This window comes from Erpetoichthys calabaricus, chromosome 2 (assembly GCF_900747795.2).
Source record: "Erpetoichthys calabaricus chromosome 2, fErpCal1.3, whole genome shotgun sequence".
Classification (NCBI taxonomy): Eukaryota; Metazoa; Chordata; class Cladistia; order Polypteriformes; family Polypteridae; genus Erpetoichthys; species Erpetoichthys calabaricus.
Window position 1 is genome coordinate 264,450,277 of NC_041395.2, and position 16,906 is coordinate 264,467,182.

Consider the following 16,906-nt stretch of genomic DNA (forward strand, 5'->3'; position numbering starts at 1 on the left):
CCCTCCCTGTATTGTTTACAACCCACCCTTTACTCTATTAATAACAGGGACAACTGCTAAGCAGTTATGAAATCAGTAGATAAGTTTACACTTACTGTATAGCGAAGTACACGTAGCTATATATGACGTGATGATGGTGATGAATATGCTGCGCAGTAAAAATGATGACGATGAAGGTGATAATCCCCTGAATGCAGTAGCAAGAGCACGTTAATGCTGAATGAGTGAGATTAGACTTCCTGGTTAATGCAGCACTCCGTCGCTGAGCCAATCAGCAGCACACAGGAACTTAACTGCGTGCTCTGATTGGGGTAGCTTCTCAGCCATCCGCCAATAGCATCTCTTGTATGAAATCAACTGGGCAAACCAACTGAGGAAGCAAATACCTGAAGTTAAAAGACCCATTGTCCGCAGAAACCCACGAAGCAGCGAAAAATCCGCGTTATATATTTAGATATGCTTACATATAAAATCCGCAAAGTCGTGAATCCGCGAAAAGTGAACCGCGAAGTAGGGAGGGATTACTGTATTTGATTTACTATTTAACTGAAAATATTCTGATGGATAAGTCTTATGAATGCCTTTAACAATTTTTAAAGACTCTGATTAGGTCTGTCTCAACTCTGCCTTTCCTGTTCAAGGCTAAGGAGGTTCACTTCTCTCAGCCTGTCGAACATGTCTCCTTAGTTCTTCTCTGCACAGCTTGCAGAGCTGCCTTTATTGTAGCATGAATACCAACACTGCACATGATAATCCAAATGGGGTCTCACTAGAATATTACAGATTCTCACAATGTTCTTTGATTTATATTTCACCATATATACTTTTTAAATTGATTCTAAACATTTTTGTCAATGTAAACTTCAACATCTTTTTAGAAATTGCTTCCTGTATGAAATTATTGCCCATCTTGCATTTATAATTAACATTCTGCTTGTCTGTGCCAAGGCTGTGTCACTACATTAAATTGCATTTCTTAAGTGTTCAGATGCTTTAAATTGTTTAAACTGTCACCTTTTCCATCCGCTATCACTTCACTTTAACCTGTGATTCCATAATTTACCTAAATATTAAGAATATATGTCATTATTAATGTCATATATTCAAATACAGGTATGCATATTTAAAAGGTTAATGGTCTAAGCACTGATACCCAAGGGGATTTCCTATAACCTCATTACATTTGGAGCAATCTTCCCTGCACTCTTAGTTACTGGCCTACCGTGTTACAAAAAAAAAAAACAAGTAGCAATTGAACCAGAATACATTATTCTATATGAGTGTGTCTAGATATCTAAACAATGAATATTTACACCTTTTTGAAAGTTAAGACGACAATATTGTGTTTATAAATATCGATAAAATCCAGTGTAAAATTTCTTACCACTAACAAAATAATTTTAAAATCTCATCTGGAAAATTGTCTAACTAGATGTTACACATGGTTAAAGGTGATTAGTTAGAAGTGCTACAATTTGAATATTATATTATTGGACCTAGAAAAACTCGGGACTGATAACAAATAAATATCTCTTCTTTTCAGATTGAATTAAGGTTAAAGGACAGAAAACTGTAGAAGGTTAAAAAGATCTTATCTGTTTCATTTTCAAATTACTTTCCAGAACCCACCATGTTTTTAAGCAATTATTTATAAACTACTTTGTTTTTAACCCTGCCATCCTGTTCAGGACTAAGTGGGTTAATAAATGACTGGACCCATTCATATTTCTAAATTATTTATTTTATTCTAAAGTGTACTTTTCTCCTTCCCTACTTTAACAGTTACCCTCCTTTGCTTGTCAAAAGGCAGACTGTCTATTAAACAAGATGTTTACCTTATCATGCCTAAGTATTAAATTATGCAAAAATATTGCATCAGCAAGGGAGATGACATCAGAGATGTGTCCACAGCAGTATGAGCTGGTATTCCACATTCAAAAAGTGGCCTCAGTGTCAGTGGCAGGGGGTGTCTATGAAAAGGGAATGAGCCTGAAACATTAGTTAGGCCAAAGTGAGCTGTCCTTCTAAGAATAGCAAGTCACCTAAAACAGCAATAAAATGAGCTAAAATTCACTGGAGATGATTGCTGTCAAGTACAATGCAACACTACAGTATTCTTAACCCTGCTAATGTATGAAGAATCATCTTAAGAAAAATTAATGTGATGATTTCTTTTAGAAATCCAGCAGATGTTAACAGAATGCATTGGAATGTCCAACTACAATAAAATATGTTTCAAAAGACTACAATCAATGTGAAACAATTTTTATCCATAAATATGTATGCATTATGGAATTCTGGCTCCTGCAAAGAAGAATAAACTTCATGCTGGGCAACCATTCAATCATTATTTTATAACTCTCCATTCTTTCTAGGTGAAGATTGTAAAGGGTTTCTTTTTTCTATAATCTACAGATACTGTATCATATACTTTATAAAAATAAAAAAATCTTGTAAACTTTAAGAAACCCAATGGTCAACTTTATCTAAAAAGCCAACCTGTAAAATACTTCCTTGCAGATATTTTAATAAACAAATTCACATATGAAAAAAGAAATTCAGATTCTATTTAGACAGTTTTAAAAGTCTTACAAAACAAAGAGTCCAAAAGTATTTTATCCTAAGACAATTTTTCATGTACTTACTGGAATTTGTTCTTGTCTTTAAAGGAGTTTTTGCGTGATCCAGTACTGGTCACTAATTGTCTCCTCTCCGTCTTCAGACTCCAGACTCCGGTTTGCAGCTGCGAATCGTCTGCAGTATATTGCTAACTGTACTTTCTTTTTCAGTATTGTTTAGACCCCTCCTTGCCGACTCGCAGTAGGAAGTTATCCTGCCATTGTAATCTGCGACGAACTGTAATAGTTTGAAAATAACTGTTTTAAAAAGATTTTTCTCAATAACAATTACAGAATGCAAAAGTCATTATCAGTCAAATAAAAAAAAATAACATTTAATATTATGATTTCATCATATGAAAAGAAGTTGGAAAAATTGTACTATATCATGCTGAATGCCTAAATATCTAAGTACAAATTATAATAAAACACTTTAAAAATAGAAAAAAAAACTAAACATTTTCACCTCAGTTTGGTTTTACAAAATGCAGAGAAATTAAACAATAGATATCACCTCAATTGTTTCATCTTCAGAGATGAATCCAGGGTGCAATTTCATGAGGCTTGCCCCTCCATCAAGAGCATCACAAAGCTCCTTGAGGAAAACACCACAGAAAGGCACAACTTTACAGCCTGGGATGTTAAGGGCCCTGTTCACTAGCTTCCTATATTCTGCAGAAGATTCATGTTGTGCCATTGCATCCTTTAGACTTCTCATAGTTTCAATGTCTGACTGATCCATAAACTGCCACATTTTAAGCACTTTTCGAGACCTGAAAATAAAAATAGCTGCATATTATTGATACACATACTTTATATTAAATATGTTTTAAACATTTGCTCTATCAGCTGCCTAATTTTCAGCATGTCAACTTTTATTATTACCTATGATTCTTATGTAATCATGTAACAATACCTAACATTTTTACTTAATTTGTGTAACATTTAATACTTACCTACATTAACCTTCATGTACCACATATCTGCCCAAGTCAGGATTCTCCCCAGGTCCATCTGTAATGATTTTTCTGATTCTGGGATATCCAGTAGTTGTTTAGTTTAATGTCACTTGCAGATTTACCAGCACATTATTTATATTTTTGTCTATATTATAAATATCAACTGTAAAATGCAGCAGCACCAGCACTAATTCTTGAGAAACACTTCAGTTATATAATTAGTAAAATATTTTATCAGAAGCCTTTTTGAACTCAAGATAGATAAAACTATATTCCAATATGATTCAATAGTTTTTCTATTTTGTTATAAAAATGTAACAAGTAATTAAATCTAGAAATGCAATCTCTTTATCTAAACCCATATTTACTTTTTCAATAAAAGACCAGTATCAGATATTACAACATTAGAACAATTCTGACAAGAACAGGTCATTCAGTCCAACAAGCTTATCCATCACAGTCACCAAGAGTCTCCAAAATCATATTGCCATAATTTGAAGGTTCCTAAAATCCACCTCTCCACCATACTACTTGGTAATTATTCCATGTATCTGTGGTTCTTTGTATGAAGAAAGACTTTCTAAAATTTGTGAAAAATCTGCCCTTAATATTTAACTGTGTTTGTGTGTTCTTGTTGAAGAATTAAATTAACAGTAATTAAAGTAACTGCTGGGATTCACTGTACTAATTTATAATTTACCTCTTAATCTCCATTTGCTTAAACTGAAAAGGTTCAGCTACTTTAGTCTCTCCTCAGAGTCAATACATTTCAGTCCTATTATCAGCTTAGTCACTTAGTCAAGTATTGCTATGTCTTTTCTGTTGTATGGAAACCAAAACTTCCTTTACTTGTACTCAATACATTGTGATATATATAACCTAACAACCTACTTAAGTCTTAATGTAGATAGTGATGAAGTCACTATGACCTCAGGTCCTTCTCATATGGTGTACTTTCAATTTTCAGACCTCCACCACCACTGTGTTATTGAAATTCAACATTGGTACTTTCTACATGTAATACCTTGCATGGACTTACATTAAATTTCATCTGGCACAAATTGGTCCAAGACTGTATGCTGTCCAGATCCTCCTGTAACAATTTTTCTGATTACCTGTCCTTCCATCTAGTTTGATATCATCTGCAAATATAACTAGATTACTGATTATATTCTTGTCTAGATTATTTATGTATATTAAAAAGAGCAATGGATCCAACACTGATCCCAGAGAGACAGTACTTTTAACATCACCTAATTCTGAAAATGTTTCTCTTGGCACAATTCTTTGCTTCCTGTATAATAAGTATCTTTCAGTCTTTTCTGTAATAATTGCTTCCATTAATTTATCCATAATACATTTTAAGCTAAATGACCTACAGCAATTAGGTCTGGGATCATTAACTTTTTATATAACTGGATAGTGTTTGCTACCTTAATATATTGAGAAATATGTCAAGTATGCAGCAATTTATGAAAAAAATATTAAGGATTTATTATTATTTATTATTTAAAATAATGTTATTAATAATCAGTAACTTCATTGAACACTTTAAAAAATGCCATTCAAACCATTTTTGATTTACTTTATTTCAGGTTTTAAAATATTAGCTTTAAATTCATTTTTTAAATCTTTTTTTTTCTCTTTTATTCAATTTATTTAAAGCATGTAACATTCCATACAATCAAATCAAACTTAATAAAACTAAATTCAATTCAACCCCCACCCATGAAAAAGAGAGGAAGGCCAACAGCGAAAGTACAAGTTTGAGAGTAGTAAAGAGGAAAAGAAGTCCTTCTCTCCTTAATAAATACTTATTCTAAAATATTATTGATTAGATCCTGCCAGGTTTTTAAAAAGTTCTGAACAGATCCTCTAAGCGAGTATTATCCATCCATCCATCCATTATCCAACCCGCTGAATCCGAACAAAGGGTCACGGGGTCTGCTGAGCCAATCCCAGCCAACATAGGGCACAAGGCAGGAACCAATTCCCGGGCAGGGTGCTAACCCACCGCAGTAAGCGAGAATTAGATTTTTTCCAATTTCAAATGGTATACAACATCAGTTACCTACTGACCTTAAAAGAGGGGGGATAGGATTCTTCCACTTGAGCAAGATAAGTCTATGCGCCAATAGTGAAGTAAAGGCAATTACAGTTTGTTTGTTCTTCTCCACTTTAAGATAATCTGGGAATGCACCAAACACAGACATTAATGGATTAGGAGTGACTGTGACACCAAGGCTGTCTAATAGGCATTTAAAATTTTTTGTCCAGAATGATGTTAATTTGGTACATGAACAAAACATATGGCCTAGTGAGGTTGGAGCTCGATTGCAACGTGCACAGGTTTGAATCTTGCCCTTAAAACATTTTGGACAATTTTAAACAAGATAGATGTGCTTAATAAAATATTTTAAGTTGAATAATTGAATGCTTTGCACATATAGAGCTAGAGTGAATTCTGTGCATGACTGACTTCCACTCATTTTCTGAAATGTTGAGTGAGCGATCCTTTTCCCACTGTACTCTGAGATCATTAGAAGGAAGAGACTTTAAAATGGTTTTATATATTATAGAAATGCTTTCTGAGTCTTCAAAGCTAATCAATATTTCTTCTGGAATAGAAATAGGTGGGAGGTGGGGAAAATTGGGCAGATTTCATTTAGCGAAATTTTGTAATTTGGATAGTGGAAAAATTGTGTTGGTGCTAAGCTAAATTTGGAGTGTAATTGTTCATAGGATGCAAATACATTATTTATATACAAATCTCTAAAGGATTTAATCCCCATACATTTTCCAAACATTAAAAACTGTAAGTTTGAGAGGGCAGAAAAAGGTGGATGTCATGTAGAGGTACCACAGATAAGATATTCTCTAACTTTGAAGTGGTTCCTACATTGGTTCCATATTCTGAGTGAATGACGGACAATTAGGTGGTTAGTACATTGACGATACCTTGTATTTAATAGTGTACAAAGTAAGGAATATAAAGAAGTACTGCAGGATTTTATTTCTATTGCGGACCAAGCTAGCGTGTGTTCATCTATCTGTGTCAAAGTCCAGGCTATTACAGCTTGTATATTTGCCGCCCAGTAATAAAACTGAAAATAGGTAGTGCCATAGCACCTTCGGATTTAGGTCGTTGTAGGGTCTGCCTTGGATGCGTGGATATTTTGAATTTGAAATAAATGAAGTTATGATTGAATCTAATTTCTTTAAAATGATTTGTTAATGTATATGGGGATGTTCTGAAATAGAAACAGAAGCTTAGGGAGGATATTCATATTGATGGTGTTAATTCTCCCTGCTAAAGTATGATGAAGGGTAGACCATCTATGCTAGTCTTGTTTTAGTTTTTCCAAGCAGACAGCAAAATTTTGTTGAAAAACAACTTTATATTTATTTGTGATGTTTACCCCTAGGTATTTAAACTGATCTGCAATGATTAAAGGGAAAGATGTCAAATTTAATATTGTTTGCTAGAGAATTTATTTGAAAAAGCACACTTTCGTTCAAATTAATTTTGAGTTGAGATATCTTTTGAAATTCTGCTAGTGCAGTTAGGGTTGCAGGCACAGAATTCTGGAAAGAATCTTAACATCACTATTCAGATGTGAGATTGGTCTGTATGATGCACATTGAAATAAGTCTTTATTTTTCTTAGAAAATGGTAATTAATGTTTGGCAAAAAGTTTGAGGTAGAATTTTACTGTCTCTGGCTTCTAATAAATGTTGCTAATAAAAGGGGAGGTAACTTAATTGAAAGTTTTTATAAAATTCGGCAGGGTAGTGATCAGGACCTGGTGCTTTCCCACTCTGAAGTGAGTTTATAGCACATAGTAATTCTGATAGTGTCAGAGGTTTATCCAATTCCTCTACACTGAGAGTAACTAGCTGTGGTATCCATAATGTATTAAAAAATGCATTAAATTGTGACTTGTATTCTTTAAACTGAGTAGAAATTAAGGACTTATAGTAATCTCTAAATGTGTGCATTATATTTTTATGGTCGATGGTTGTGGATTTGTTGGGCTAAGACCTTATTAGCCTTCTCTCTGTGTTCATGGTAACGATGTCGCAATTTTAAAATGAGTCGTTCAATTTCTTTTGTTGCCAAGAGGTTGAGTTTTGATTGCAAACCCTGTCTTTCCTAAAAAAGTGTCTCATTTGGAGACCTGGCGTGTTCTTGATCTGTTCTTGTAATTTCACTGCTTAACTCTGAGGCCTTCTTGGTTTCCACACCTAAAAATGACTTTGGAGTTTCCCAGAGTATTCCTGCAGAAACCTCTGAAAATGCATTTATCTCTAATCAATTTGCTTGGATATAAATTTTGCACAGTTCTTGTCAGCTAATAACAAGGGGTTAAGGCGCTGGCTGCGAGATGAGTATGTGGGGCATAGTGATTTGAGCTCCATGATCAAAGGGTAGATAACAATAGCGTCATACTTGCTACATTTGATTCTGTGCAAGAAATTGTTATCTATAAAGAAATCAATTCTTGAGTAGCAATTATGTACCAGTGAGAAGAAGGAATATGCTCTTAAGTATGGATTTAGAAATCTCCATGGGTCTTGTAAGTTATCGTCAATTTAAAAGTGTGTGATTTTTACAGTATTAGGTCTATTATCTAGGTCTGAATTTAAAACACAATTAATAATTTTATGAGTGTTCAAGTTAGGAATGGATGCAAATACATTTTGGATGAAGTCTCTATCATCCACTTTGGGTGTGTAGATATTTACTAAAATCACTTTACAATTAAATAAATTACCCATCAACATCACATATCGCCCTTCAGAATCAGATACTAAATCTGATACTGCAAATTAAATTGTACACTGTTTGGTCATAGAGAGACTGCTTCTGAACTTTAGTTGTCATTTTATAGTTTTAATTAAGGTAGTACATTATCACATATGATAGCTTTAATTTTAATTTCCAATAGTGGCAATGGCAATGAAGCCTATTGTTGCGTTAGCACTTTCAAATGTGGGGATAAAAAGCACAGCTCAAAAATAGCTTCCTCTCTTTCTCTGCCCCCCCCCCCAGACCCCACATCCCCCAATTTTGCCTCCACAAGTGAGGCTAGACCACACTTCACGAAGTCCCAGTCCTCTGACATGCCTAGAGTCAGAGCACATCCAGAACGAAACAAGCCCCTAAGCAGAAGAAGAAGAAATAAAGTATAAATATCTATTGGCAATACAGTCCAAATACTACAAACCTAGAATATAATCTTGAACAAGCCTGAAGGAATAAACCCAGGGTATGATGTTACACAGTACCCATGGAGAAGCAAATAATGTATGATAATACAATCCTAATAGAATAAATGGGAGGGTGTGTTTTTAAAAAGTCACGTTTGGGGGAAAGATAATAAAAAGTATACACATTGTGGCGGACGGCTGGGTCCCATGCCTGGCTGGGACGCCCCTTCACTGTATATTCAGGGGGAGCAGCTCTGGATGGTGCAATACCTCCCCCTGGACGCTGGATGGCCGCCCCCCTGGGTTGGAGAGGTGCCTCAGCTTCCCGCAGGGCACCATGGAAGATGGAGTTCTCCACAGCCTTGTTGGGATCTGGGGTGGCCGCAAGGGGGCGCTGCATGGGGCCCGGAGCCTGGCTGGATGAATCTTCAGCCCCACCCGGAAGTGCAACCAGAAACAGGTGATCAAGTACCTGGAGCGCTTCCGGGTGGGCTGTAAAAGGGGCCAACAACCACCACTCAGTGGCCAGAGTCGGGAGGGGGAGGACGAAGCAAGACGGGAGGAGTGGTACTGCCAAAAGGGAGTGTTGTGTTGGTGAATTGTGTTTTGGGACTGTGTTGTGCCTGTGGGGTTCACAGGGAAGATGTGCCCCACAGGTGAAAAAAAACTACAGTATTTGTTTTATTTTACAAGTGCCTCGGTGTCAGTCTATGCCAGGTCAGGCGCAATATATTCTCGAAAATAATTGGAGAGGACTTCAAATCCGGCACTGGGCTATCAGCAGCTTACCGCATATGCAGATCAAACGCCTCAAAACCTAGAAGCAGTTTCACCGAATTACAATCTAAACTAACTCTGATGTCGCTTCTCAGACTGAAACAAGAGATTATATTTGAAAATAACCGCATTTGCATTCTCCCTAATTTTTCACCTTCAATGGCTGCTAAAAGTGTCTCATTTTACAGCATTAAACAGAACATAGAGAAAGCTAAAATCAGATACAGCCTCTTGTTTCCTGCTAACATGAGAGTGGATATTCAAGGCAAGTTCTACATTTTGAGTTCTCCAGATGAAGCAGAAAAAGAACTAAAAAAATTGATCCAGACACTTTTTGAAATACATTTTTAAATCTTTCACTTCCTGGGAGACCAACAGGGAAAGCTTAGGCTGCTGCTGCTGGAAGAGGTGTTAGCGAAGCAAAACAGGGGGCTCATATCCCGTGGTCTGAATGTGGATCCCAATGCCCCACTGCAGTGACAGGTACACTGTGCTGCAAAAATGGTGCTGTCTAAGGGCCTGACTCAATTTGGTCATAAAAGATAACTGGGCATTCATCATTAAGAGCAGGGTATGTCCCTTATGTCCAGGATAAAGCTCCCACCATGGTCTAGTCATTCTGACACCCTAATCATCCTGTTTCTAATTGGCTAACTATCTATCACCCCTTCACCACCCAACAGCTTATGTGTGTTGAGCATGCTGATGGTAAATGGCAGCCATCACATCATTCAGGTGGATGCTGCACATTAGTGGTAGCTGAAGTGGCTTCCCACTCACTATGTAAAGCACTCTGAGTAGTGAGAGAAGTGCTTTACAAATGTGAAAAGCATTTATTATTCGTTAAAGACCAATGAAGTTAGCAAATATTCTTTGGGTCAGCGCTGATAAGCACAGCTTAGTAATACAATATGTTGATTTAAATAGTTTAGAAGTTGGATGAATATATTGAACATTTAACTTTATATGTCAGTCTCATTATTTTAGAGCATTAGAACAATCTAGTCAAGAAAAGGCCATTCAGCCCAACAAAGCTCGCCAGTCCTATCCACTTAATTCCTTTAAAAAAAATCAACTCTAGCTTTGAAAGTTCCTAAACTCTTACTGTCCATCCATCCATTATCCAACCCATCCATCCATCCATTATCCAACACGCTATATCCTAACTACAGGGTCAAGGGGGTCTACTGGAGCCAATCCCAGCCAACACAGGGTGCAAGGCAGGAAACAAACCCCAGGCAGGGCGCCAGCCCACCGCAGAAGTCTTACTGTTTACCACGCTATTTGGTAGCTTACTCCAAGTGTCTATGGTTCTCTGTGTAAAGAAAAACTTCCTAATGTTTGTGCAAAATTTATTCTTAAGTTTCCAACTGTGTCCCCGTGTTCTTGATAAACTCATTTTAAAATAACAGTCTCGATCCACTGTAGTAATTCCCCTTCATGATTTTAAACACTCATGTCACTTTTTAATCTTCTTTTGCTTAAACTGAGAAGGCTCAGCTCTTTAAATCTTTCTTCATAATTCTTCTCCTGTAGCCCTGGAATCAGCCTAGTTGTCCTTCTCTGGACCTTTTCTAGCACTGCTATGTTTTTTTGTAGCCTTGAGACCAAAACTGCACATAGTATTCCACATGAGGCCTCATCAGTGCATTATACAGCTTGTGCATAACCTCCTAAGACTTGTACTCCACACATTGTGCTATATAACCTAACAATTCTATTTGCCTTCTTAATTCTTCTGAACACTGTTGGGATGTTGATAGTGTAGAATCTACTACGACTCCTAAATTCGTCTCATAAGGAGTGCTCTTGATTTTCAGACCTCCCATTGTGTATTCAAACCTAACACTTTTACTTCCTATGTGTAATACTTTACACTTACTGACATTAAATTTCATCTGCCACAAATCTGCCTAAGACTGTATGCTGTCCAAGTCCTTCTGTAATGATTTAACGGATTCCAAATTATCTGCCAAATCCACCTATCTTGATATCATCTGCAAACTTAACCAGCTTTTTACTTATATTCCTATCTAAATCATTTATATATATTAAAAATAGCAGTGGCCCTAGCACTGACTCCTGTGGAACACCACTCTCAACAGCCAATTCTGATAAGGTTCCATGCACCATCACCCTCTGCTTATTGTGTCTGACCTAATTCAGCACCCATTTACAAACATCACCCTGAGCTCCAACTTCTTTTAGTTTGATGCCCAACCTCTCATGTGGCACCTTATCGAATGCTTTCTGAAAGTCAAGATAAATAATATCATATGCTCCACTTTGATCGTATCAGTTTGTTGCTTCCTCATAGAATTCCAGCATGTTAGTAAAACACGACCTCTCTCTTCTGAATCCATGCTGACTGTTCAGAAAATCTATTGTACTTGCCATGTGCTGCTCAATCTTACCCTTAATAATTCCTTCCATTCATTTTCTGTGATGCATGTTAAGCTTACTGGCCTATAGTTGCTTGGATCTGCCCAGTCACCTTTTTTATAACAGAATAATATTTGCCACTTTCCAGTCCTTCAGACTCTCCCCAGTGCACAGTGACTTCCTAAAAATACGAGTCAAGGGTTTATATATGCACTCACTAGCCTCATTAACAACTCAAGAGAAAATATTATGTGGTCCTGGTGATTTGTTTGATTTTAGCCTATTTAATCTGAGCAGTCTGCAAGTTTAGAGCACCTGCTATTTTACTGTCTGTATCTTTTAATTCCCCTTTAGTATTTCTGATGCACTTCACTTCCTCCATGACTGTTCTTTTACAATTACAATACTGAAAAAATCTCTTAGGGTCATCTTTCACCTGCTATATTACTCTCCAACTGTCATTTAGAATTCCTAATATCCTTCTTAACGGTTGCCCTCATGTTCTCATATACCCTACAATTCACTTTGGAGTTGTTAGTCTAATATACATTATAAAGCTGTTTTTTCCTTTGCGGCTTCTTTTTTTTAACTCTTTATTAACCCACTGTGAAGTTTTTTTAAACATCCTATTAATTCCAATTTTAGGTATGTACCTCTCCCGCATTACATGTAAAACATTTTTAAACCTGTTCCACTGCTCCTCGACTGTCTCCATACTTAAAAGCTTATCCCAGTCTATCCTCCTTAGATTTTGCTGCATCTGCTCACAATTTGCCCTACCAAAGTTAAACTTAACAATTTTAGTCTTTTCATCCGCATTCTTACAAAACATTGAGAACTATATTATATTATGGTCACTTGACCCTAGTGGATCAATCACCTCCACACCCTCAATTCTATCTTGACTATTACAAAATACTAAATCCAGAGAAGCTTCACCCCGCGTTGGTGCTTTAACATACTGTGTTAAAAAAACTGTCACTGATTACTTCTAAAAACTCCTTAACTCTTGTGCTAATCCATTTGCAAGGTTATCCCAGTTAATATTCAGATAATTAAAGCCCCCCCCTCCCCATGACAATAATAACTCTTCATAAACTTGCCTTTTTAATATTACTAAAAAGAATGTGAAATTACAGTCTACATTAGGTGGTCTATAACACACTACTAAAATTTGCCTCTTTCCCTAATGCTTTCCGGGTGAAGCCACAGTTCCTCACTAAGATGTGGCCCATTATCCAAGTGAAGAGGATTTGCATTTAAATTCTGTTTGACATAAACAGCAACTCCACCTCCTTTTCTATTGTGTCTATCCTTCCTAAAAAATGTGTATCTCTCTATGTTGGACTCATCCCTATCTTTGTTTGGGTTAGAATTTACATTACTGCACATTTTTATTTCTACACCATTGTTTGTTCCTCCACATATAGTTTAAAACCTGGCCTTTCCTCCCTGCCCAAATTCCATTATTTAAACAAATCCTAGTCTTGCCTACTCATATGCCTCCTCAATATATTGGTGCCTTTCTGGTTCAGATGTAACCCGTCGTGGCAGAACAGGTCCCATCTGTTCCAAAAGGTGTCCCAATGCCCCATAAACCTATACCCTTCTACCCTGCACCAAGACTTGAGCCACGCATTAAGTCTTCTAATCTCTTTAATCATACCTGGGCTGGCGCATGGCACAGGCAGAACTTCAAAGAAGACTACTTTGTCAGTTCTGCTTCTCAGCCTGGAACATAACTCTTTGAATTTGGATCGCAGAACTGACAGACTACCCTTATGTATGTCATTTGTTCCAACATGGACAATGACAAGTGGATCCACCCCCGCTCTGGCCAAGAGCCCATTTACCCTTCCAGGGAGGTGCCCCACCTGTACATCCAGAAGGCAACACACCTAGACTCTCAGGCTCTAATTATCTGCTGCTAGTTAATTTCTTACTATCTTATCTGCTCCTACAGCCCCTTGGTTGACCCTTCCCCTTTATTGCTTTGAAGTCAGCAGCAGCCTTTTTTTTCTTTAAACTGCTTTTTCAGTTACTTATTAACTATTTATTGTTACTGCTACTTTCTACCCTGCCCTGCTAGTTCAATTACAGATACACATACAGACACAAGGAACTTTTCCAAGTATGCCTCCAAACACTCACTACTTCTGCTCCTGTACAGCAAAAAAAAAAAAAAAAAACCTTCTAAAGGAAAAAGCTTTAAAAAATTCCTGCACGGTTCCTTACCGGCAACCAAAACCCAAGTTTATAGGAGCTAAATCTATCTTTTTAATTAGCTTTCACACCACAGAAAACCCAAAGACTTTCAGCAACTCTCAGCAGCCTCTGTCGTTTGCAAAGCTGACATCAGGACGTCCTCACTCTCTAATCTGTTAATATTAAAACTTGCTCATTACTAATTCACATTTTATCTAGGTCTTTTTGTAGGTATTCTGATACCTCTCAAATTATTTGTTAATCCATCATATTTAGTGTAATCTGCCAAGTAAGTAAATTTATTTGAAACATTTTATCTTGATTATTTACCTAATTTAAAGACAGTCGAGGCCATGATTTCTACAGGACTCCACTCCTTGCCATAACTAATTCAGGTATTTCCTGCATATAAGATCAGTCAGCTCCCATCTGCAAACTGTTCTCTGGATCTTTCTCTTATAGTGTAATAACTATGCACTCCAAGGTAGTGTACTCCACCTGTTTCTGGCTACCTCTTTATAAAACTACATAATATTAAAAAATATTATTATATTCTATTCTATATTGCAACCAATATTTGTTTTCTCCTTAAATATTAATTTTCTACAGTATAATTTAATAAATAATGGTTTAATGCAGGGCGGCATGGTGCGTGGAGTTTGCATGTTCACCCTGTGTCTGTGTGGGTTTCCTCCGGGTACTCCGGTTTCCTCCCACAGTCCAAAGACATGCAGGTTAGGTGCATTGGCGATCCTAAATTGTCCCTAGTGTGTGCTTGGTGTGTGGGTGTGGGTGTGTGTGCGCCCTGTGGTGGGCTGGTGCCCTGCCCAGGGTTTGTTTCCTGCCTTGCGCGCTGGGATTGGCTCCAGTAGACCCCCGTGACCCTGTAGTTAGGATATAGCGGGTTGGATAATGGATGGATAGATAGTTTAATGCAAACGTTACATTCAATATGTAACATGTAGTGATTTACTGACTATTCATTTTATTAACATTAGCAGTATTAAATAAAAACTAAAATGTAAAAGCTTACTTTCATTCAATGTCTCATTACTTAAACATCATATATTCTTAAAATAATTGTTACTATTGTCCTGCTATATCATTTGCAGAAAGTCAAAATTATGTAGGCATAGTATATTCATCCTTTCAGTTTCTTATTTGCTGTTCCAACTGATGGCTACAGCTAGTTAGGCATAGTTATTGAAAACACTAGACACAAGACCAGAATTTTGTCCTAGCTTGTACCTCAGAACCACTGCAGTACATACATAAATACACCCACATGAATGGTAACATGGATATGCCAACTGACATGACATTATGTGTTTAGATTGTGTGTTGAAAATAGTATTCCCAGGGAAATTCTATGCTCACATAGGCAGAACATGCACTGTACCTTGGGAAATAAACTTGGTACTGTGGGTTGGTAAAGGTATCCACTTAGCTCTGAGTTATTTTGCCTTTATGAAAACAACTGTGTATAGGATCTTCAAAAATATTCTTTATAAAAACCTTTCGTCTCTGTGACAAAACTAACCAAAGATAATCTAAGCAAACAGCAAATATTAACTCTGTTTAATATTAACTGTTATGGCAATTCTAAAAACAAAGACATTTTAGCAACTCGTAAGATAATAATGGTGATGATGATAATGGTGCATAAAAAACATCACACTGTAGTCAGCAGATTTTCTTATTAATTACAGTAAATGAGTACATTTAGAAGTTCAATTGCAATATAGCAAATACCATTTGTTGTTAGAGTAAATATGAACTCTGCTGTAACTAAAGAATAACAGACTCACTTTTCATGTAAGTACAGATTTGAAATGGTTAGTTTGGTTAGTTTTAAACTGAATAAAACATCAGAACAAATGTTGCTCCTAACTAATGTATTTTTCAGAGAGACAAAAGACATAAGCAGAATAAACAGGAACAAGTGGTCCTTTGCTTGTGCTCAATTTACAGAAATAAAGTGTTAATCCCTAACATCCAATGAAAGATGAGCCAACAGTCTAATGCCTTTGTATTTTGCAATTTATGCTTGCTATTATATAACTGGACACTGCTTTTAAAAACTAAATTTAGCAGCATGGCCTTCTTAAAACACAGATCCATAGAACAAATAACTCATGTCTTTATAACCATTTCCTAAAATGCAGATTAGACAGCGTTTTTGAACAACTCCTTTCCAAAAAGTGTTTTAATGTTTAAATTGACAAGTTGATTAATTGACTGGTTAGCAAACACCATTACTGCCCTTGGTTGGAAATTGCTTTGCAAATTAGGGAAAGCTTGGCTAAAAAATAGCAAAATACTCATATTCATCCTTATATCCATAAACAATTTTCTGACATCGATTAATCCAATACAGACTCTTGGGGGAATGGATACAAGTGAATGCCAGGGTCGAAAGATCAATGAAAAAAACTGCCTGTCTTGTTAATTGTGTTATTTACTGTAAATGATCTATCTCAGTGGCTCATCAAATCAGTTTTTACAACAGACTACAACACCAATTAGAACATTTCTAGAAAGCAATAGCAACTATACTGCAAATACGGTAGTGCGGTACGGTATGTGCCATTCTCAATGCCCTTAACTTCTAGAGAAGGATATGTCATTTACTTCCATGATGCAATTGACTTTAGTTCTTTGATTCTACTGTAGTTTAGCTATGTGGTTTGTAGCAAATTTAATACAATTCACTAAAAGATGGTGTATCTGCTTCACTATAAAGCTTCTGTCAAA

The 16,906-nt window shown here is 36.4% G+C and overlaps 1 protein-coding gene across 1 annotated transcript in view; it reads right to left on the bottom strand.

Annotated features, from left to right (window-relative positions):
• Positions 1 to 16,906, bottom strand: part of plce1 (phospholipase C, epsilon 1) — a 310,336-nt gene that overhangs the window by 75,880 nt on the left and 217,550 nt on the right. Inside the window, 4 exon segments of the mRNA XM_051923099.1 lie at positions 2,646 to 2,692; positions 2,694 to 2,738; positions 2,740 to 2,856; positions 3,133 to 3,391. Coding sequence (XP_051779059.1) covers positions 2,646 to 2,692; positions 2,694 to 2,738; positions 2,740 to 2,856; positions 3,133 to 3,391 — 468 coding nt within the window.